Source organism: Heliangelus exortis, chromosome 10, assembly GCF_036169615.1.
Source record: "Heliangelus exortis chromosome 10, bHelExo1.hap1, whole genome shotgun sequence".
In the NCBI taxonomy this organism is placed as follows: Eukaryota; Metazoa; Chordata; class Aves; order Apodiformes; family Trochilidae; genus Heliangelus; species Heliangelus exortis.
The window spans coordinates 46,469-70,778 of NC_092431.1; the positions used below are offsets into that span (position 1 = coordinate 46,469).

The window sequence follows — 24,310 nt, forward strand, 5'->3', positions numbered from 1 at the left end:
GGCACAGCCAGCCCCCTGAAGTCACAAAGTTCTCCACATTTATACACATTTGTTCTGTTTACTCCAATGAATGATTCTACTCATCTGATCGCTTGCCACATTTTAAGCAAAGCACATACTTCCTTATCTTCTTGTTTATTCTTTCAACAGCAGAATCTTGGTTTCACAAAACCTTTACATTTTTTCATGACCGTCCTGTCCTTGCTTCATTAAAGATTCCACTTCCTAAAGTACAGCAACATGACTGCCATACACAAGAAGAGCATGAGACAGAAGAACAATTCCTATGGGGAAGATTATGCTGTCAGAAAAGCCCGACAGTGCCAGGATGGCATGGATGCTCTACACTGGCTCCGAGAAAGAGGCAAGAGAAAACTGCTAAACAAACCAGAGCAAGGGATGCACGAGAAGCTGAGTTTTAAGACCTAAGACCAGTAAGGATGTGGGTATGAAACCCCAGAAGATGACTCTGTGGAAACAGAAGTCTCAAGAGTGCAGCTGCGAGCAGCACCTGTCTCAGTTCTGCAAGAGATGACAGCTCAGAAACACCAACAGCGCAATGTGTGCCAGACAGATCCACACTTTAAGCCGTAAAGTCAACAGGGGTCAACAGGAGCCATGGAGATGAGGAGATGCCTTCTGGACTCTCAGGAGGGCTACTGAGGTGCCTGCAGATCACAAAGAGCTATGGAGACATCAAGACCTGAGGAAGGAGCAGTCTAAGGCACAGGAGACAGACAACACCAACAGCACACCACAGACACAGCCTGGAGCTGCCCTGCCCAGTACATGCTGGCATTGTGCTGGAGACTCACCATCCCTTTACCCACCCAAAGGGGACTGTACCCAGACAGCCCTCTTCCCTATACTAACTTTAAAGCCACTCCCCTAATTTGCAACCTCATCCCCTTCCAGCCCCTCAGCTTTCCAATGGCCAGTGGTCTGCAGCCATCTTCAATGAAACCATCACTGGGTCTAATTGGGATGTTCCTGTAGCTGCCAGGCTTCTCAATCATCTGAAAACAAACAAACAAACAAACAAAAAACAAAAAACAAAAAAAAAAAAAAACAAACAAAAAAAAAAAAAACAAAAAAAAAAAAAAAAACCCCAAAACAAAACAAAAAAAAAAAACAAAAAAAAAAAAAACAAAAAAAAAAAACTAAACAAAAAACCCCCAAAACAAAACAAAACAAAAAAAAACCAAAAAAAAAACAAAAAACAAAAAACAAACAAAAAAAAAAAACCAAAAAACAAAAACAAACAAAAAAAAAAACCACGAAAAAAACCACCCACAACCCACCATCAGTGCTAGCAATGAGCATCCCACCAACCTCTTTAACACTGCTCCCCTTCTCCCCAAAAGCACTGTGGTGTTCTGCTCACCTCCTCAGTCCGGAATTGGATGCTGCAGCCCTCATTGCTTGTGTCATCTAAGACACTAAAGTACACACACTTACTGTTGTGCTTCTGAGAAACTCCGTGACCTTTCTCACCGTCACCCCAGCTCACCTCAGATGCTCATCCAATTCCAACAAAGGCCTGCACAGCATCTGCAAAACCAAACAAACACTTCAATCAGTTGCCACAGGTGACTTTGGTTGTTGACTACTGCTAATAAACATTCAGACACTCAGCCATGCTTTCCCTGAGAAACATTCTAAAAATGCTAAAAAATAATTAATTTTCTAGCTTCAGCTTCCAGTCGCTGGATTTGCTCTCCTGCAGGCTGATAGATTAAAGAATTCTCTGCACTAGGATACAGACAGAATTCACTTCTGTATTTCCAATCTGAAATCCCCTTGACTATGCAGAAGGATAGCACTGCCTGTTAACAATTATGTCACTTTAAGATGTTCTGTAATTTTCACTGTGAGCCAAATTCTCTTGTGTCCCACAGATGTGCTGTAACCTCCAAGTAAAACCTGCACATTTCTAATCCATTTTATCTGTATTTATTATTATTTACTACTCTGGTTATTGTGTTATCTATATTCCTCATTCACAATTACTACAAACCCCTCTTCAAATGAATGATGAAGACATGGGAGAGAACAGATTGTTGTAGCATCTGATCAGAAACACATTTGATGAGGTATCAGAATGTAACAGAGATTCAATGCATATTTTATTTAGTTTATGGTCTTATTAAGTTTAGTTTTTAACTGGCATATCTAATTTATAAAATAGTACATGTTCTGAAATTGCAATGATCTTTACTGAATTTAGTCTGCAATCTCCAGCATACATTCTTAGACTAAAATCTCTCCTAAAAAAAATGCAGGTTTTCATTTAACCAGCCATTTGCCACTAGATGAGAGGGCAAAGGCATAGACTGAAACCACAGCCACGTCGATGCAGAGGTAACTCTCGGTCCTCGTTCAGCCTGGCGGGATCCTGCTGCCAGCCTGTGCCCACACGCCCATCTGCCAGCCTGTGGACACCGCTGCCTGCCCGTGCCTGTTCGCACAGGCCTGTGCTCGTATGCACCCGCTGGCACAGCCCCGGCCGGGTCGGAGGGGTCGGTCCGGTCGGTCCCGGCTCCCTGACCGTTCCAGGCCCTGCCACAAGCCCTGATCAGCGGCATTCGGAGCCGCCCGTCCGCCGGGACTGCCGAGAAGGTAACTGCGGGACTGCCCTCGCAGACAGGCCCGGCATGGCTGCCCCTCGCAGGCGCGGGTAGGATCCGTACAGCCAGCCCGAGCCCAGCGGCGGCCACGGGTCCGTCCCCCGCCGGCAGGGTCTCCCCGGACGGGGCCGAGCTCCCTCCCGGTCCTCCCTCGGGGTCCGCGGACGCGGTACCCAGGGACACGGTTCAGCGGCAGCGCTGCGTTAGAGTCGGTGGTCACATTCAGGATAGAAGCGATTTGGTTTGTTACACACGATCTGAACAGAGAGGGCGTGCATTGGTACATGTTAATACATACGACACTGACACATGAATTTCTGCCACTTGTGTCCAGTAAAATTTGTTTATTCTTCTATAAAGCCTCTGAAGGACAGCTTCCAGACTTGAAAATACCTAAGCTTCACCTTAGGAAAATCGAAAGCCCTTGAAAAAATAACTAAATTACATGCTTGGCCTTATCATCTGAGTTAAAGTATTCCACAGTCCCAAATGCCATATATGACAAGTGCCATTCAATAGTAATGGGGAAGCATCAGTCCCATTGTAAATTTGTGAGATGCCATCTGAAATGTTTTGTGTAATTTGCATAAAATATGAGTGGCAGTGAAACATGTACAGAAATTTTAAAATCTGATCAGCTGCAGCAAAGAGGTACTAGGATAATCAGGGGAATATGAGCTCCAACTAGGAAAGCCTTGACAGTTGAAAGCCATGTTGAAGCTGAGCAGGGTATCATTTTCATCTCACATACGTAAAAGGAGCAATTATGAAGCAGCAGACAAGTTGTAGAAGGAAAGGATAATGCTGGCACGAGAAGGTATGAAGTGGCCAGACACCACACATTTAAGGTAGAAATTACTGCAGGGTTTCCCATCACTAGAGGACTGAGCAGTCTGTCCAGGGAAATGGTGTACCACAAAGCCCTGAACACTTTAAAAGTGAGTCTTGAGCAGCTAACAAGGAAGTTGCATGATGTGCTGTGATATTAAGGGAAGTTTCACTGACCCATCCTGTATTTCTAATAGAGTATAACATTAATGTCTTACACATCCTATCATGAGACTGCTTGTCACATAACCTGAAATTAATACCACTTGAGATAAATTGTAACTGGCCATCAGCATTATGTTTTACCTTCAAAGGAGCGTTGAGTGCCTTGGAAGTAGGAAAGAAGAAGAGTAAGGAGATGCAGCCTCCTGCTATGTTATTCTGTCCAGGAGCTGACAGAGTCCTTTTTGATTTGTTTCTTGCACCAATTTTTACTTGGTAAAGTGGTTTGCAGGGAGAGAATGGAACAGGGGACTGGACGCTTTCCACAGGGTTGTCTCCTGTCAAGCTGTAGATTTCCTGTGCGCTTTCTAAAGCACCCTCGGTGATGATTGTCTGTCTGCAGTTATGTTCTGAGGCTTATGAATTATGCAGTTTTTTATGCATTTAATGTGTATGTTGACTTCACATCATTTTAGTTTCTTAATTGAGATGCCAGGCAAGTTAGAGTACCTGCCCTGTGAGGCTTCATTAATCACACCTATAATCTCATAAAAACCAATATTACAATAGCTAAAATGTTTTAATTCTGAAAGTTCCAGCACATCACTCAAGTGGAAGTCCCTCATGATAACTGGGCTTTCCTTAGGGTGTTCCTGATGGGTTTTATGAGTTGTCTGGTTGTTCTACAGGGGCACTTGGGCATAGGCATTATGTATCACCTCGTCCATGTTTTGTACTATCTGTCGATGCACTACATGACAAGCATTCGTAATCATTTGCTGCATCGGTTTTAGTGATGCAGCAGCAAATGTCTTTTTCTAAGCTCATACAATGTTAGAATTCTTCTTCTATTAAGAAAAAAGCCCTACAAAGGTTATAATGAGTGATTTTTACATTAGGATAAGGTGAATATTCTTACTGAGATTCAGTGATTTTATGTCAATAAAAGCACAAGCCTAAAGCCCCTTATCTGTTATTGGTTATAGCACTGGTGTATAGAAAACATGTAATATCTTCTGTTAAATAAGATCTTGAATATCTTTATTTTAGTAACTTGACTTCATTTTAGGTAGCTTCTGCTAACTTTTTTGTTTGCTTGTTTTTACTCTTCTGTTCATTTATTCCTTTTAAATAAATGCCTTTTTTCCAGGCTAGGTATACAAATAGATACCCACCAGAGGCCATCCACACCGCATAGCCACTTCGCAAATCAGGCTTCTCCATGGCTTGCTGGTTTTCCTCTGCAAAATCCATTTATTTACGCAGCCTAAGAATATGGACGTTTCCCAGGGTCTTAAAGCTTAGTCAGAAAAATGGCACACTTTTAAACCATCAGGTTTGAAAGCCATATGATAAATACACGAAAGCAGTGACACAGGGCAAGAGCCAAGATCTGTCTGCTCCATGAACCTGTGATACAGCAAATCCTTTGGGAAGAGCATAGGAAAAGGGTGAGTCTGCAGTGATGCCCCCTGCCTCCAACTGTTCACAGTTTGGGGGCTTCCTGAGCTAAAGGTGACATAAGCTGTCTTCTGATACCTCTGCTGCTCTTTTGGTTAATTGCATTTGGCTATATTAAATGGCATGATATGCAAATCAGCCAAGTTTGATGAGCTTGTTTGTTAAGCTCTTACAAATTATTCTTCTTTGCAATGTCAGCGTTTGTGCCTTCTATAAATTTTATGAGGCAAATTTTTATGTATCATTGGGTTTCTACCTAATTAAGTAAAAAATACATTGCTGTATAACTGCAGTGGGGACATTATACTGAATAATCAGAGTTTACAATTTGAACTGTAAATTGAATAATCAGAGTTTGCAATTTCTCTGTTTACAAGCTCTTAAGCTGTTAATTGAGAGGATCCATTACTTTTTATAGTGTTATAGTGGCTAAAAGCAAGGGTATTTAAATTGAACAGTGATTAGAGGCAAATCGTCCTTGCTGATGCTCCTGTCTTGACCGCCTAGGCCTACATGTAATCCTACTAAAATCTACTGATCGGTGAGGTTTATTTTGCATAATTACACAACTATTTTAAAATTTGTTATTGATTGCACTGTATCACTGTTTCTCTGAATGTGCCGATATGTAAATTGTGACAAATGGGCTATTGCTCTCTGAATTATTTTGCATACTCTGTTTAAACAAAACATTATGGTTTAAACAAAACACTCTGGAGCTTGCACAGCTCAGAGGTAAGTTACAGGTTGACAGAAATGGTTCAAAGAGCTCCCAGGTAAAAAGATCCTATTTCTGAAATGTAAGACTCACAATTCTAGCACCTGCATGTTAATATCCTCTTTAACCACTATCTGAAAAGAGAAAGATTAGTTGTCACTGCTTTTTTCTATATGCTGATCAAAATATTTATCACTTATTAACTTTTTTTCTGCATCATCAAAGAAAATCTTAGAAGTCAATGGCAAATTCATACCATTTTGAGATTGTCTTTTGTTCTTGATGTGTTCAAGGAGTAGCTTTTATTCTTTAATAATACAGAACAAGAGGAACAAGACCTTTTTTTGCAGCCCAGAAAGCTAACCTGATCCTTGCCTGCATCAAGAGAAGTGTGGCCAGCAGGTCGAGGGAAGTGATTCCCCCCCTTTGCTCTGCTCTCATGAGACCCCACCTGGAGTACTGCATCCAGTTCTGGAGCCCCTATTACAGGAGGGATAGGAAGGTGCTGGGGTGTGTCCATGAGGATGATCAGAGGAGCACCTCTCCTGTGAAGACACTGAGAGAGTTGGGGTTATTCAGTCTGGAGAGGAGAAGGCTCTGAGGAGACCTTATTGTGGCCTTCCAGTATCTGAAAGGGCGACAAGAAAGCTGGGGGGGGCCTTTTTAGGATGTCAGGGAGTAATAGGACATGGCGGAATGGATTCAGACTAGAGGAGGGGAGATTTAGATTGGATGTTAGGAAGAAGTTCTTCACCGTGAGGGTGGTGAGACACTGGCACAGGTTGCCCAGAGAGGTGGTGGAAGCCGTCCCTGGGCAGTTTTTAAGGCCAGGCTGGATGGTGCTCTGAGCAACCTGATCTGGTGGGAGGTGTCCCTGCCCATGGGAGGGGGGTTGGAACTAGATGACCTTAAAGGTTCCTTCCAACCCTGAAAATTCTGTGAATCTATGATTTTTTTTTTTTCCTTAAACCTGTTGACTGTTACTGTCTGTTGGTAGCTTTTGTTCACCATTTTGTGTGCATTTCCTTGCCAATAGCTTGTAATAATTGTTACTGCATCTCAAGGTTTTCGTGTTTTTACTCCCTACTTCTCTGTAGACAGACCGCTGTCAACATAATTGCCTTCATAGCTGTAGGTGTATCAGGCTTAGCTATGCAGTCAGGCAGTTAATTAAACTCATTATTCACATTTTTCTGTCTTCTTTTTAATTCCCACTTACAGTGAGGTTGGATCCAAGTTTTGCTGGGTCTTATATTAGCAAGAAGATGGAGACTATCTGTAGTATTCTTTAGCCAATGGCTTTGGTGCTGCATCTCATTTACACTTTTTTAGACTCTAATATTAAATAATATTTTCATATAACTGGAAGAAATTAAGCACATGCACTTGCAAAATGTCATCAGCACTCACAAGTTGCTCAATATGTCAAAGTTTTTTTTTTTCTGTTCCTATCTTTTTAGTCCTGAAGAAACGTCTTCTTGCATTGAGCAAAATATATATGACCATTAGCAACTAGCTCTGGCAGTTGGTAAGTTTTGTTTTATTGAGCAATAAGTTAATACATATCAGCTGCTAGAACTAACAGTTTTCACTTGTGCACACTGAATTAGTGTAATCCCTTAGTCTGGGCTCTCTGTCCCTTCACTTGCTGCTTAAATGAAGATGTGATGTTACCAAAACAACCAGTTAGACTTTACAGAATTCCTCAGTTATCCACCCTCATCACGATGAGAGCGTAAGTGGTGTAGGCTGTAAGAGAGGTGGGCAGTGTATACTCTGTCAAATATTGTGCAGAGAACTGCATATAAATAATACTAATATTGCTAAGCAGAAATTAAGATGCCACAGTTATGAAGAAATCAAATTAATTCAGTTGATAAAGATCATAGGTGAGGATCCATTTTACTAAAGCAGTTTAAAATAAGCCCAGTCCTGTTACAGTTTCAAGAGTTGAGAGAATTAATGCAAATTTAGGAAAAGTGTGTATTTTCAGAATCAAGGCTTTTTTTTTTTTTTTTTTTTTTCCTGAAAACAATGCAGATCGAAGACCAAACTCTTCCAGATTTCTAACTGTGGGATGAGTTTTGTTTCCTGGTTTCAGAAATCACTGGGGTCTGTCAGAGTTCAGTAGTATGAAGCCTCATTACAAAAAGTCACCAACAAGTATTTTCCCAGATGAACTGAAGTAATTTAGTAAACTGTCTTGTAAATTATAAAGATCCAGAAGAAACACAGATGAAAATGGTATCAGACAGTTTTTCATTTTCTAGTGAGATTATATCAGGTTACTAGTCAAAGCAAAATACCTAGACATAGGTGTATGATCTTTATAAATATGTAACATTTTCATTCTGAAATGCTAGCCTCAATTCTGAAATATAATATGTGAACATTCTGTTTTGCCTTCACTGACAAACATCATAGAAATAGAGATATTTTCTGATGATATGTCAATCACATAGAAATGCATTTCTTGGTCTTTTCAAGACTCACAGGACTTCTTATTCCAAAGTGCTGGAGGCTGTGGGAAATAGAGTAGCTTGGCTCTTTGGTGAACATAAGAGTTTCTTGTCCCAGCTGAAGGTATCGCACAAATTATGGGACTGTATACTGTCCTGGGCTCTGACCAGAACCTAATTATGTAAATCCAGGGTTGCTTCAAACTTCACTAAGCCTGCTGGAGATTTAGACAACTGTGGGGAGAAAATTTATTTTAGCTCATACTGAGAAGGCATGTCCAATTATGCAGACTCTATGCAGCAGAAGTAGACTTGTGTGGTTACGTACAAGTCTTGTTGCTACAAGATACATTTTTAAAGCTTTTTCTATATCCTTAGAAACACCACTAAGTGCTTTGTGCAGATATATTTAGATTTCGTAAATAGAAGATTTCAGGCAGGATTTTGGATATGAAAGCTACTTGTCTCATGCTGGCTATCAAGAAGTGAGGGTGGTATTCTTTGGGTGTTTAGGTGTAATCACTCGGTCACTGCAGAGGTAGGAGTAGAACTTCAGTATTGCTGTCCACCAGCTGCTGGAGATCACTTTTTTGCTGGAGGCTGATGCCACGCACCTGAGCCATACTGTGATACCTGACATCTGACACAGCTCACTCACGAGCTTGGCATGGCCAGGCTTTTAACATTTTTAACTGCTCCATCTGCAAGAGTATATCCACCATGCATTTTCTTTAGTTTAACCATTTTGCTTTCTAACCATATGCATTTTCACTTGTCTTTGTATGGATTTATTTCAGAGCATGGGCAATGAATGCTTTGCAGAAAGCTGTAGGACTCTAATTCATTACTGTCTGCTGTGTCTCAGATTGCTTCCAAGTGAATGGGAAAGGGAGAGTCTCAGTCATTGCCATGATTTGTTAATTGTTCCTATTCAGATTCACATAGATAACTGGGCCTCTAATACCCACGTTCAGAAGCCATGAATTCCAGAAGATTGCTCTCAGAAACACGGAGAACATTTCTTGCTACCAAAGTACAACGCCAGCAGCCATCTCAGATTCTCATTGTGGATGTCACATCACCTTCCTGGACCGACACTTGTTCTGTGCTCTCTGAAGCTCTGGAAAACATACTCTGTTTGGCATGCAGTTTGACAGGTCCCTGCCGTGTTCCCCTGCTGAGCCTCTATGTGGTGCAGAACCAGCAGGAATGTCTGCTCCCCTTTACAGTACGTGTGAAAATAGGTCTTTGGGATCTAACACAAACCAGTGCAGTATGTGGTTGCAGATCATTGATGAAAGTTATGATTTGCTACAAATTTATACCTAAAATTTAATAGTTTTCAAAGAGCACAGTTTCACAGACTTCATGGAACAGGTAACTTTTATGAAATAACGATGTTTAAAAGGAGGACTGTCATATTTTTGATCGGTGAAGTTGTGCATCGGCATGGATTCGGTTTGGTGCTGTTCCATTCTAAAACATCTCTTGCACACCTGCCTTTCAACTGCTACTTTCTGCACAGGACTGCTTCTCCATCAAAATTATCAAATACAACTACAGAGCTGTAGTAATTTGGATAGTGAAATAGTCTGTATACATGCTGATTACCACTTTGGGAGGGGTTCTTGACACTTAAGGGGAAAAGATCAGAATTCAAAATTTTTTTCCAAATATGAGAAATATCCTGAAATAATCAAATCACTTAAGTTGGAAAAGACCCTTAAGGTCATGGAGTCCAACTGCAAAACTAACACTGCTAAGTCCATCGCTAAACCATGTCCTTAGATGCCACAGCTACATAGACTTTAAATATCTAGATTTAAGTCGGTGAGAGCAAGTATTTCACTAATCTAGGGATATGCATCAGAATAAACATAGATGGAGAATGACTCTACAATTAAAGTTTGGGATTACAAAGCAACATACAGTTCACAAGAATCTACGAATTCGTACTATTATAAACAGTCATACTGAGCAGTCACATATGCAATGTAGTATAAGCTCAGGTTATTAACCTTCTCCCTTTATTCGGCAATAGTAAAACATTCTGAAATATTTTGTCAGTCCTCTCAGGAAAGGTAGAGGCCAATGGAGGAAAAAAAAAATCATGGCAAATGTGATCTGCAAGAAGATTATGGCTAATGGTGGTAGTTACCTTGTAGAACAGGTTATAGATAATGTGACATGGATAATAAGGGGGTACCAAAGAAACATTTTTTGGAGTTGGTGTGAAATCACTCTCTTTAAGAAGAGACACTCGTCTTCTTTCCTAGCACGAATCTGGCATGTCAGATTCCGGCATGTTACTGTAGGATGGACTAAGAAATCTGCTTCACAACTGATGTCAGGCATGTTTTATGTGATTATCATTTTGAAAATTCCAGTCTTTCAATTTAATTGGATACTGTTTTGCAGCAAGTGAGAGAAAACTTTGGACGAATTCAAGCCTGCATTTCAGAGCTCCGTTCACTACCACGAGAAGGCTGCTTCCCAAAGGCGGGCAATGGAGTGATACAAGCTGTGCAGGATGGATTGCAACAGTTCAAGCAATACTGCAGGCACATTGCAGCAGGAGGCTCAACAAATACTTCTGTTGAGGTAAGAAAACGTTGGGAAGGTAGTGGGAGTCATCAGCCATGCTTGCCACTTAATAAAAAATTAAGAAAATAAGCCCTCCAAAAAAACCCCAAGCTCTTTGTGGCTATCTCTGAATGCTCGTGGAAACAAGATAAAGTTCAGGTTTGGGTTGTGTATGGAGACTAACTTGTTTCATATGTAAGAGAAGGAATTTAATTTCCAGGCATTTAAGATTGGATGTTTTTTCCACTTTGATTACTTTCACAGAAGAACTCTGTCAAAGGCAGACATTCACAGTACTTCTGCACATGATTTTCCTGTTATCCTACAGTTACATTTTGCAGCCACAATGGCTGGAACTTCCACTGAGACAATCAGATGTTTGTACAAAGGTCCTCATTGTGAGCAGAAGAGCACCTACAAATCTCAGGCCTTGGTTGAAAAACAAAGGCTGGTCATCACAGGGAGAAGGGTATTCCACCCTTACAAAATGTCGTGTTTCAAAAAAGGCAGCTTTCCTTTCAGGTACTTCAGTGGCTGACGTTTTATTTTCATCACAAACGCTTCTTTTTACACAGAGTAAGTTGGATTTTTTATTTATTTTCTCAGAAGGCAGTTGAATGATTTTTGCTCTGATACAGTATCTTTTGAAAAAGGAAGAAAATATAGCTTAAATGAAGGAAAGCTGTGTATCTTAAGCCATTTAAAGGAAAAGGCGTTTACCCTTTTCCTTTCCCTGGGGACATTCCAGATCATGTCGGACAGGGGTCTGAGCATCCTGATCTAGTTGAAGGTGCCAGTTCAGTACAGGGGGATTGGACTAGATGGGCTTTAAAGGCCATTTTAAAGCCCCTTTCAATCCAAACTAATCTATGATTCTCTGACTAGAAAATATTAGAAGTATTTTTTGCACTGAACTAATGAGACATGGACAAGAGAAAAGCAGCCCTACTAAATAATTTTTTTTTACTAATTCCATCTGTTTTTCGATGGGATGAATGTCAGGTTCTACCAATGCAATTTCTTTCTTCTGTTTCAAGAACTTCATGCCTTAGTTAAATGTCCTCATAAAGCAGTCAATTCCAGAATTTTGCAGTGAAGATTTAAGATACAACTTATCTAGAGTTAATCAAAATTAAATGCTTCATATGTCATTTTGACGCATCGGTTCCCAGTTGCCAAACTGGCATATCAAATCCAGTTTCTTCAGCTAGAGACCACAGTCACCAGTACTTAGACTACAAGGCACTGCTGACAACTTGCTTGTGCAAATCAGGTGTAGTCTTCAAGCAAATGTGTATTTCCTAACAGTTAAACCACAAATAAGCAAGAATATTCCAAGCTGATTAGTAAGCATATGAGGCAAACTTTGTTACAACCTGCGATTATTTAAAACCCCAGTGTCTGTTAAAAGAATTGAAAGTGCTTACTCTTGAAATCCTGAATTCAGAGGGGGGAACCAGCAGCATCAGTGAAGTCTCAGCAGCAGCTACAGAGCAGGAAACGTGACCAATCTGCAATAGAATGAAAAGCGTTTTTCAAGACATCAGTAATCTGTTTATTTTTCTCAGATTAGGAAGTGTAATGGCATTAAGGATTCTATCTAGAAACTGAGAAGCTAAATCACAATAGCTACTTCAGCTTCTATATGTGGTAAAATCTCCCTCCTAGGCTCTGAACAATGATATGCTAGTGTTCCTCAGGTTGAGTAAAGGTAAAGTGGAAGTGACAGGCTATAGATGTAGTGCAGCCATCTTTTTTATGAAATGAAGGTGCACCATTATAGCAAATGCTCTCCGTAGCTCTCCCTCCACATCAACAACTCTTAACCTGCAGCCCCTTTTAACCACTTTCACTAGTTCCTGAAAGGGGCCCATAATCATGTCTCCATTGGCAGTAACTCAGAGACAAAGCTAGGGATAAATTCGGCTGCAGAGGTTTGCATTGTTGGGAAATGGGGCTTGGTGTGTCATCAGCAAGAATGCCCCTGAGGGCAGCATCCAGGACAGGTCATTATTTGGGTTCTCCAGACTGTCACCATCTCTGTTCTCCTTCATGGGTATGCAAACGAGCTTTCCTTACATAACCTTCTGGGTTTTGTGAAATTACAATGTACTAATGTAGGAAATGTTCCATCTACACCTGTATAAAAAAATACTATATTCAGATTGTTCTGCTTCTCTAACTCACATCCGTTCCTATTTCCTGCTTGTGTCAGCTCATAAAGGAGTAATAATTGCTTCTTTAAATAGATCTGATTAAGGATAGATATGAATGGAGAAGGTGTACTCCCTGCCACCAGCTCCCCCTCAAAAAAAAGAAGAAGAAGAAAAAAAAAAAAAAAAAAACACAAAAAAAACACAGACACCAAAAAATGAACTGTTCCTCCAGTTGCCCTCATCTAATAACCCTGCAGTAAAACTCATTTATGAAGGTCTACTGTTAACTTTCCCCAAATGCTCCTTACGGGACATTTGTTAGCAGCCTTACCTAAAACACACTTTGTCCTTTAGAGTTATTAAATAATCTTTAGAAGCCATGAACAGATGTGCTGAGGAGGGTCAGTACTTCACAAACTAAATTATCAGGCAAGGTCAGAACTCAACACTTTCTCACCTGTCTCTTTCAGGGTAGAGACTGACATCAAACATTCCTGACATGTTTCTAGAAACTATTGCTGATTATCAGTTATGAAGAATCTCTTTGTAGTCACTTATTTAGTGTTACATCAAAACTGGGAAGCGGCAATCACACCTACTGTTGCTCTCCTCTGAAACATCTTCAGACTAGACTACATATTACTTAAAGGAGAAAAAAAAAATCACATTCAGCCTTGAAGTGAGAAGGTCAGATTTAGTCTGCATAATCTGTAATTGATGGGGTAACGTGAAGGGGCAGTGGCCCTCTGAAGGTCTCAGGCAGAATCCCTCCTGCACGCACAGACTCACTGACCAGAAGTGCAAAGCACAGAATGCGTGACTGTGAGAAGATGCAACAGTGTCGACTGTTACATTTCCTTCCAGCAGTGGTACAGAACCTCCTCGTGTCCCTACAGTGATCTTCTCAATCCATTTCATACTGGCTTTAAAAAAGCTTTTAAATAGATCAGGTATTTTACTGAAATTGCTCTCTCCTTTTTCCTTGCTATTCAAATAGACCAGGCACCATTGCCTACCAAGAGAGGTTGCACACTCCGATTTGTGTTTCAGATCACAATTTTAACTTGCCAGTCCAGCAAAGAAATAGTAAAGCAGCTGGAAAAGAAGTTAAAAGATGTGGACCTTGTGAATCTGCGAAGAATACAAGTCACTGAAGTTTTGAAGAGAGACTTTCTGGAGCCTGAGGATGTGGAACAGTGCATGCCAGCAGAGGAGCCCACCAACAATGGTGAGTATAAGACAGAGGGAGTGCTCAGGGAGGTTATGGCTTTGGACAGCAGGGCGATCACTACTTCTTGCTTCGTTCCAATATGTGCAAAAAGTTTCTACCACAGCACTTTTCTGGGGCTTCAACACATTTCGGCAAAATCAGTATATAGACTGCAGGCATTATTGCATCTCTTGGTATTACCTAAAAGGGACTTCACATGCAAAACAGTTTTATTGAGAGATTAAAGAAAAAACGCATAAAGTTTAAGGGGTTAGCGTGCTTTCAGACACATATATACTGCAGAACATCACCCTGACTGGCTGATCAAAAGATCCTTGCTGCAGGCAGAGGCAACCAGAATCCTGAAAACAGGTAGCTGGGAGAGAAAAGAAGCAGGCAGAAAGGGGAAGGGAGAAGTAGGCAGGCCATTTACAGTTACAGTAATCCTACAGCAGTCCCAGTGTCCACACCCCCACTCACTTACCTACTCAAGATCTTGTCCTCTTACAAGCTGTTTGTTTTCTAGACAATTCTTAGTCTTTAGTCCTTTCCTCCAGACAACATATTGCAGAATGCTAGGAAGAGTGACTTTCCCAGGCCAGGTCAGGTACTTAACCCCCCCGATGAGCAGACTTTAGTCACAGATTCCAGTGTTAGCTGCTGCTGCTTCTTCTTGCCTCTGTGCTTAAGACGGTTTTTCTTAAACTCTATAGGTTTTACTTCTTCAGTAACTGTGCCTGAAGGAGTTCTGTAACAGACCCTAAAGCCCCTGTTTTCCCCCTTTTCAAAGGGCTTAATTGCTGGTACTTATACCACTCCATCAACAAGACACACCTGGTCCAAGCTCTGGTTCACACAGCAGGTTCTAATAGCCACCTAAGAACCTTAAAAAACTTGAGTTCCTGATGCCTTGTAAAGTTGCTGTAAGACCTGTAACTAGCAGCGGCAATGTTGTTTTTACTGACAGGCAATATTGGATGTTGTTGCCTTCCCTGTCTCTAGCTGTTCTTTTCTGGTTGCAGTAGCAAACTTCTGGTCAATGGCATAGCAAGGGTTGGGAATGTTTAAGTGGATTGCAGGTTGCCTCTAACCACCCCCTCCCCCTTGCACACCTGGCAACACCCTGCATTAGTGAAGGAAAGAGTACACCCCAGACACTGAAGTGGTGTTCTTTTTTGTCTTGGTCATGTCTCTGAAGAACTGTTCCTTTGATCTGACAGTTTTCACCAGGGAGAATTAAAGCTATAATAATGAGAAATTCAGAAACTGAAATTCCTGTTAGTTTCTATTTTGTGCCTTATTGTTCCAAAGCCAAAACTCCTGAACAGACTCTAAATATGCCAGCCTGATGGCGACCAACAGTCCAACACCTGAGTGGTTCTGATGTAGAAGCCCTGTACATCACAATACTTCTGAAACTGCAAGTGGTCATCAGCAGCTCAGGTTCTAGCAGTGTTCTTGTAAGAGGGCTGGCGTCATGGTGCTGTGCTCTGATTTGCATGGTAATGGCTTCTGGAGCACTTCTTACATTCAAGCACATGAGAAAGGAAAATATGAAAGAATGTTCTTTTCTATGGCTGAAAACATTTGTGTCTATTCACCTTTTTTTCTGAAGACATTGCAATCCTGGGAATGGACATTGATGTGCAAACCATAGAGGACAATGTCATCAGCTTGGAGATGATGTTTAAAACGTGGCTACATGACTATGGCACAGAGAGAGAACACCTCCATCTCCTCCTTCCATCAGGAGGCTTCAGCCATGCCACTGCACCCAAGACCACCCTAAGTATTTCATCTCCTCTCCCCCTCTGCAGGGAGCTCCTACATCCCAGAACCTTAATGGTTACCTAACCCTGTCCTATGGGCACATTCCCTCACATTCAGAGGCCCAGCCAAGGTCTCTGAGTGATGTTGGAAGCTGTCTGGAGTTTCTGTTGTCTCAGGCTGAGAGTGGCTATTTGCTTAGAACACTTCTAGGTTGCTGCCATGTCCTCTGGCATTTCCATCCTGCAGCAAAATATGTGCCTTAAAGAGTATTTGAATGTATAGCCACTTAGTCAAGGTAAAGGGGGCCTTACATACTAAAAGCATACTAAAAGTCTGTGCCAGAGCTGCAATTAAACTGTCTTACAAAGGGACTTGACTTCTATTCATATCTGTTGACTTAGCATTAGAATACCTCCTGTTCTGTCTGGAACTGCCAACAGTTATAATAATGCATGAGAAAATGTATAAGGAATACGTAATTTTTATTCCTTTACTAATCTAAGTCCAAATCTCTAATCTCTCCTTGGGTGAGCATTGAAAACACAAGCAGATACAGTAGACAGAGGTGTTTCCCCTAAGCTACTCGCCATGGGAAGCTGCAGTTCTGGAGCCCCCCCTTTCCATGCCTCTCCAGCACCCTCCTGTGTGCTGCCCCAGTCTGGCCCTCAGGTGCAGCTCCCCATTGCCAAGACATTGGTTTTCTTCTGGTGATGGGCAGGCCAGTTCCAGACTGGAAGCAAAGCTCATCCAGAGCTGCTGGTGGCTTCTGTAGCTACACTCCGCAGCAAGCAGGTCAGAAAGTCTGGTGTGACTTTATCTGTGCTACCACAACAGCTCCAGACTAGCACAGGCAATGAAGATATTTTGTTAAAGGTGGATTTTCCCTCATCGTAACATTGAATTTCATATTTGATGTGTTTGTGAGCACTTTGAGATTGTCATGTGCTGATCATTGCCATTTCCAGCAATCTAAACCAGTCTTCTTCTCCTAGTATGCCTGAAGTGTGATTTGCAGGAGAGATTGCTTGACCCTTCTCTACTTTCTGGATCTGTTGATGGCGCCATGAGAGCAGCAGATTTGAATTCACCCTGCCAGATGGCTGCCTGGCCAGCGACAATGCTGTATAAACTCCGAGTTGTAAAGTAAGTGTTCTTATGTGCTTTGTGCTTGCTAACTGAAAGGCTGGTATAATAGCAGCCTTCATTCTCTCTGTGCAGTTTCAGCTAGGTCCTAGTAACATCACTGTAAAGCACTGGGGGACTCAAAATGCTGGTGAAGAAAAATTCTGGTGTAAGATACCCTCAGCGCCTTAACTCTCCATGTTAAAGAGCAGCACATCCCGCACACACAGACAGGAGCAGAGTCAAAAATGGTGTTACCATGATGCACTGTAAAACCACCGGCGTTATCCATGCAACAAGTGGTTCCCTTCAGTGTAAAGTTCTGTAGGTCGCAACCATTGCTCCAGATATAATTCTGCTGTTCTCTGAGTACCTGATGAAGTCACAGCAATTAACTGGATGTCAGAGCCTGAGCTAACTATTTGACTAATAGTAAAAAACAATCAAAGCCTCATAGTGCTTTGTGACTACTTCTTCATGGAAGAATTTATTCTCCTTCCCATCATCAGTCTATGGTTAATAAGCATAGGGCATAACGAGAACATATGCTCTCTAGTGTCTTTTATGAGGTTTATTTATAGGAAAAAAAAACCCTGTAATTTCTGAACGATACCACTTCTGAACTATACCATGTTCTTGAAATGATTCTCATCTTGTCAGTAGCTGAGGAGCACTCAGTAATTGTGTGTGTCTGACAGCCAAAGCACTGAAGCTGCTTAATAATGCCCTGTCAAGAAGCAGGAGTGTGCTGTGGACAGGCAATGTCAAGCACTGTAAAAAACATCCCAACAATCAGATGTTGGCTCTGTGCAGGAGCAGAGCACATAATTTTAAGTGAAGGATAATCACCATCCAGTAAAAATAATTTAGGACAAGATGTAATTGCCTGGGTGAATTATTGTCCAGGAAGCCAGATCAACAATCAGGTTTGTATTCAAAATGGATGAAGATTCGATTTGCTTCTTGGAATGCTCTTGTCAATGCACATGCAAGGGAATCTGGGAGTCAGCAAGAAAGCCTCTTTGCAACTGCAACTGGACTTTTCTGCAAGGTTTCACAGTGACAGGCCACAGCAATACAGACATTAGGTTCCTGTAGCAGTATTGCAGCTGATGCTGCCACAGCCACTTGAGCTAGTCCTCTCCTGGTAGTCTTTCCTGTCTGGTTTCATGTTGGCTGCACTTCTCTATCAAGAGCTGTGTATTTGCAGGGCTCTGAAGTCTGAAGGGGTCTGTGAGTCTGTACTGTATGGGCTGCCCTTCATCATCAAGCCTACCAGCTGCTGGCAGCTGGACTGGGATGAACTGGAGACAAACCAGCACAGCTTCCATGTTCTATGCCATAGTCTTCTGGTGAGTATGTGAAAACTGCAGCCTCATGGGGAGGGATTGCCACAGAGAGGAATAGTTAGTGCAGATCTGGTAAGCTCTCTCTAGCCTGCACCAGAAAACATGTTTCAAAAGCTGAAGCTTCATATACCTCATGGGACAGTATTCTAAACCTTCCCAGCTAATGCATCCACTAGCAAGACACTACAGGACATCAAACCTCAGAGAAGACTAAGAAGAATTTTAAAAACTGTTTTTTAAAAAGAATTATCTCACATTCAGTTAAAAAAACTACCAAAAACATATTATTCTCAACCATTATGCAGAAAAGCATTATTACTCAGGTGTGTATGAAGGTCTCTGCTCCTGAGCCCAGCAGCCCCTGCAGTGAAATTGCTGAAGGAAGTGGCTGGTGTCTGGTGTTCACACTGGGTTTGTCTTTCACAATTTAGAAAAGGCAGTGGATGCTTTTGGCCAAACGTGAGCCACAGGACCCTGGTGCAAACTGGAACATCATGGTGCATTCCTACTACGTCATTGTTCCATCTGACTCTGCCTCTCTGCTCATCAAAGCAATCGCCATCAGAGAGCTCTTGCTGCCATCAACCTTCCCGGCACTCCTTGCTGAGCACCCTGAGAGAGTGCAGGGCCCCATAGAGGTGAGTTCCTGGCAACCTTGCACCAGTGTCTGTAGAAGGGATCCCAGTTGCACTAGCAGGGATGAGAGTAATCATCAGGCTTTATGCACAGGACATACAGCTGCTGCTGAAACTCTACCTTTCTCCCTCACTGCTAAGGAGCACATATCTCCTCAGATTGCAGAGTGGTGCTATAGGCATAAAATAGATTAACAAATAAAATGTTTCTTTCCTTAAATAGATTCAGACTGCTGCATTTCCTATTGTGCATCCACACGTTCTTCTCCTGAGTTGTCTGCCTCTGCTTCAGGTGATGCCAGAAAAGGCAGAGCCCTCACAATGGGTCTTAGCACATGAATGAACAGCTGCGAAAATGTCAAGTGGCAGCTGGAATATGATGGAGCACTCCGTAACTTCTTCCCGGCAGCCAACATAGCCTACAGCTTTCTTCATGGACAACAAATGTCTGTCCTTTGGAGCAATGCTGCATATGTACTGGGGGCAGAGGGGGGAAGAGGCCTGTGGGTGACAGTGCCCAGACAGGGTACTTCAGCTTGTTGGTAGAACTGCATCCTGCAAGGGAATGCTTGAATCCAGTAAGACCTGGTTGCAGGTGCTTCTACACACACAGCTAAGAGCAGTCCTTGCGGGTAGCAGCACAGCCAAAGATCCTTCTGGCATCACTGCAGGGTGGCATGGAGTGTCTGTAATACTCATCCTTGAAAAAAAACCCAAAACTTCGACACTAAAAACGCAGCCTCAACTTGTCACATTTGACAGTCGCTAGGTTTCTTTCTTCTGTCTCTGCAGAGTGCCCTCAACAGCTTGGAGGTGGAAGTTGCTTATAACCCTTTGCACCTAAAAAGCAACCTCTACAAATACCTGAAGAGTATGTTGTACAAACCTCTGCCCAGGCAGCAGGTCCAGCCCAGGGACCAGCGACCAGAGCGGCACCAACCCAAGCAGGTATGGCTTTTGCCTTTGACTAGTCTGGTTAGTCTCTGTTCTGCCCTTCTGATCTGCTTGCTGCAGAAGGGCTGAGGTCAGTACTGGAACTGGACCAGTGTACCAGTGAAGGCAGCAAATGGCAGGGACAACACTCATTTGCAGCTGGCAGAACAGAGCAATAGGTGTAGGACAAGCTCACCCACTTGGGGAGAAGGATGCTGAGCAGCTGGCATATGCAGATACAACCACTGGACAGGCCAGTGCCTCCTTCCACAAGGTGCAATCATTGTGTTCCTGTATTGCAGCACTCGAGCAGAGCCAAAGCCACCGTGGCACCCCTCCTGATGGCTCCTTCTCCTGTCCAAGCGTTCAGACCGGCAGCAGGGAGGAGAGATGGCTGTGAGCACTCCCTGTCCCCCAGGGAGTACGAAGAGTTCCTGCAGTGAGCCCTAGTGCTGCCCGGATGCGGTCAGGCAAGACATCTCGCTTGGCCTTGGTTGGACCGGACCTTCCCATTGTTTGTTCCTCCTTGTTGTTTTATAGTTGTGTGAGTCACCAGGTCCATCTGCAGGAAGCCTGCTGCTGTGCTGGGGCCCTCAGTCCAGAGATTCAGCTATTCCCATACCACCCCTCGTTTCCAACCCTTATGAGCAGACATCACCAGCACACTGCAAATTTTGGTTTGTGAGACTAGGCAAGTAGAAGCCACAAACCACAGATGGATGTCAGTGGGTGCAGAAAAGCTGCAAGCAGGGTGCTGAGGAAGTCTGACAGATAAAGTAGGCAGTAACACCAAGCTGCCCTCATCCTGCAGAAGCATGTTCAGTAGGATGTTTGAGTAGGCATAAAACAAGGCTTTTGAATTTAATCTAAAGACCAGAATGCAGCACTATGAGCTGCACTACCTTTGACTATGCTGATTTTGCTTATTTCTGTAACTGATGTCACTTGTTCAACTCCCAAGCTCACAAAGGGGTTTGTAGCAAGTGCCAAACCAGCTGTAACACCCCAGCTGGCTCCAGCAGTGACAGCCCAGCACAGCTAGAGCTGCAGCACAGCACCATCCTCCCATATAGCTGCTGCTTGGATGCTGTCCTTCCTATGGCCCATCTGTGCCTATGGGGCTGCTCTACCAGCCAACACAGTACTTTTTGGCAGGGTTCAGAAGATGGGGAATGCTGGCCCCAAGCTTTCCAGAGAGCTTCTGCCCAGAGCTTGCACAGATGCCAGCCTCTTTCTCAGCACAGACACAGGGCATCTGCCCCTGGCTGGACAGGAGCTGAGGGAAGCTCAATTGAGCTAAGGTGGGGTGGTCTCACTGGGTGTTCTGGATGCTGGGCACCCACAGCGATTTGTTCTTTGTTACTTACGATTTGTTACTTACTTTGTTCTGACGAGCTGTTTCAAAATAAAGTTCTCCACCACAATGTTCACTGCCCGTCTGTAGCTGATCGTGTGTGCTATGCACAGCAATCCCAGTGCTGACCCGAGGTTCTTGAGGAATACTGAAGCTGACTGATGGCACAACAGAAACACCAGGCTCCTGGGGGAACTGATACTGCAGAGACATCTCTTATCCATGAGATCCCAGCTCAGTAACGGGCCCTGCTAGCCACCCAAGGCACAGCCCTGCATTTCCTATGCCCTGGAAGCATTCCATGCCTGGCAGGAAGCTGCATCTCAGGCAGCTGTCTCGGGTTAGATGTCAAGAGGAGGTGCTTTGAGGACAGGACAGACATTCCTGCAGGTGTGTGTCAGGGTGGGTAAGCTGATGGCTAGTCCCTGCCTCTCTAACTGTGGGCTTCCACAGCATGAGACAGTGGGGAACAAGCAGTAGCAAAGAGCAGTAAATGCACATGCAAATGTTCCAGCCTGGGGCATGCAAACCAGACAGCAATATGAAAATGATAAATTCAGGCAGATTAGCAGGGTGGGGATTAGTTTGATTGAACTCGTGATGTAGGTGGAAATAAATTTGACAACTATATCATAAATACAAAACTGGGTACAAAGCCAACAAAACACCTTGCTGATGGGAAGGGTAAACAAAGAGGAGCTTGTGATTTCTTGCTATTAAAACGAAGTTCCTAAAGGGGAAACTTGAGGAAAATGGGACTATAAGGGGAAGTAAGTACCAAAATTGGGGCTGTTTGGTAGTCCCTGTTGAAAAGCCCTCCACCTGATCACCCCAGTGGGAAGCAGGGCAGTAACTCCGCCATTGCTCTGATTGCTCTTGACAAGCAGAGGGAACTTGAATGCTTTCTGTAATAGCAGCACGAACAGATAACCTAGCAGAACAGTTACCTCATGCCTGCACCACACTAGGCCCTAGAGGAGATTAGTAGCACTTCCAAGAGGACATAGAATTCAGAAAAGGAAACAAAAGTAACTCCAAAGGGAAGATGCTGGTTAGGCTTTGAGCAGCTCTCAGGTCATGCTCTCCTAGTAAAAACTGCCACCTGCTCTACAGAGACCAAGACTTCTGCTTCCTCAAGTGAGGAAGTCTGTTATTCAAAAGGACTTCCCAGGCGCCACCCGGTCTGGCCCACAGCACGTGGACTCAGCAGAAGGGAACAAAACTGCTCATCCAGGACCATTTCTGCACCTTAAGAAAGCAGGCAGAGCAAGCAGCCAAATATTAGCTCACTGTGCATTTACCTTATTTCTTACACCGTTCCCAAAGCATTTATAACAACCTGAACTGTCAGAAAAGACATAAGGTAAAGCACAGGGCAGCAGCCCAAGCTAATGACACATCTGGTCCACAACTCAGCCAGACAAGAATGGACTGTCCCACCTGACCAGCAGAGACTAAGGGCCTTCTCCGCTGCACACGCTCCACTCACAAGGCAGGGTCCATAAATGAAGCAGGCCAAGCACAGGAGTGCACCTCCTGTCTTGCACATTCACGTGCTAAGCAATACCAGAGCCCTTCTCTGAAGCAAGCAGGCAGAACTGCCCATAGGCTGTCTACATGGACCTGCTGTGGACCTATGGGACCACCCAGCAGCCAACCATGAGCAGCAGATGCCTCTTGCTTGTGCCTCTTGTTCCAGGTAGGAACCACCTCATCTTCCCATAGATTCCCAAACCCCTTTGGGTTTTTCCCCTTCTCGTGCAGCAGAACCGCAGCAGCGAAGAGGACCCAGAAGGGAACATCCACAAACTGGCCCCAACTACAGCTGTGGCATATTGTTACAGGACTTGAGGCTTTCCCCCCCTGCAACCTGAGCATCAGACAAATGCCTGGTCAAAGCTCACCACCTGGTCACCATCTCACCAGTATGGGGACCTGAACCTGGCCAGACTTCACAAAACCACAGTATCAGCCAGGTTGGAAAGGACCTCTGAGATCATCAAGTCCAACCCTTGACCCACTTCCACTGTGGTTCCCAGACCATGGCACAGAGTCTCTTCTTAAAAATCTCCAGGGTCGGAGAATCCACCACCTCCCTGGGCAGCCCATTCCAATGCCTGATCACCCTCTCTGGAAAGAATTTCCTCCTAAATTCTTGCTCAATGGTTTGTGGCTCCCTGGGTCTAAGATGGGGCTGCAGAAGTCACACTTAGTCCTCTGCACAAGCACACCACTGGCTGTTTTGCTGCTGTCTATATGAACAGGCTGGTAACCCTGCAGAAGTCATCCCTAGCCCTGTCCAGACAAAGAGTCAGCCAATACCAGAGCTCCTGGTCTAGTCCCACACAGGAGGGACATAAAAATCTCTCAAAAGTATTATCAACACCAGAAGGACAACCTGTTTGTCCTTTGTAGGTTTCTGCCCAAGGCTGCCACACAGCAATCCCAGCCAAACCTCTGGCAACAGACCACACAGCAGGGGTCAGATTTTGCCACTTAGGACTGACTGGGCCATCTCTCTTTTAAAAAGCAGCTGGGAGCAGGGGGATATCAGCAGAGGGGTCAGGCTTGGGAAGCAGAGATCCTGACTAATCAACAGTCATTGATCTGCCATAGAGCTGAAGCTTTGCCCTGTCCAACTTTACACCCACAGGAAACACACATTTTCAGGTCATCACATTTTGTGCCCTGATCAGCACATAAAGATACCTGTCAGCTTAACTCTCATACTCTTAATAATCCACTGGTATCAGAGCATCCAACCCACACCCAAGCCTGGCACACGCTTTTTTTCATGGTTTCCTCTCAGCTCAGTGGCTCTGGCACAGGGCACAAATGTGCCACCACATGAACACTGCCCAGCCAGGCTGCCCTGCTCCACAGTACTGCACCAGCACCTCCCCACCCATGTGCCTGACAGCCCAGACATGCCGGAGGCAAGCA

The 24,310-nt window shown here is 43.6% G+C and overlaps 1 protein-coding gene and 1 long non-coding RNA gene across 4 annotated transcripts; one reads left to right on the forward strand and one right to left on the reverse strand.

Annotated features, from left to right (window-relative positions):
- Positions 1 to 116: 116 nt before the first annotated feature.
- On the reverse strand, positions 117 to 21,568 carry LOC139800261 (uncharacterized). Its single transcript, XR_011727690.1, has 4 exons — positions 21,395 to 21,568; positions 1,511 to 1,551; positions 1,333 to 1,439; positions 117 to 1,016 (listed from the first exon to the last, which is right to left on the reverse strand). It is a non-coding gene; the product is annotated as an uncharacterized lncRNA (long non-coding RNA).
- M1AP (meiosis 1 associated protein) lies at positions 2,431 to 21,360 on the forward strand. 3 transcript variants are annotated; one of them, XM_071753000.1, is made up of 11 exons: positions 2,431 to 2,619; positions 7,257 to 7,324; positions 9,191 to 9,483; positions 10,674 to 10,856; positions 14,045 to 14,222; positions 15,820 to 15,993; positions 16,967 to 17,117; positions 18,307 to 18,448; positions 18,877 to 19,083; positions 19,873 to 20,028; positions 20,316 to 21,360. In XM_071753000.1, the coding sequence occupies exons 3-11, from the start codon at positions 9,235 to 9,237 to the stop codon at positions 20,454 to 20,456; spliced, it is 1,581 nt and encodes a 526-aa protein (XP_071609101.1). In that variant the 5' UTR covers positions 2,431 to 2,619; positions 7,257 to 7,324; positions 9,191 to 9,234; the 3' UTR covers positions 20,457 to 21,360. The 3 variants fall into 3 exon arrangements, with proteins under 3 accessions (XP_071609101.1, XP_071609103.1, XP_071609102.1); XM_071753002.1 differs by lacking the exon at positions 15,820 to 15,993; XM_071753001.1 differs by lacking the exon at positions 7,257 to 7,324.
- Positions 21,569 to 24,310: the final 2,742 nt, after the last annotated feature.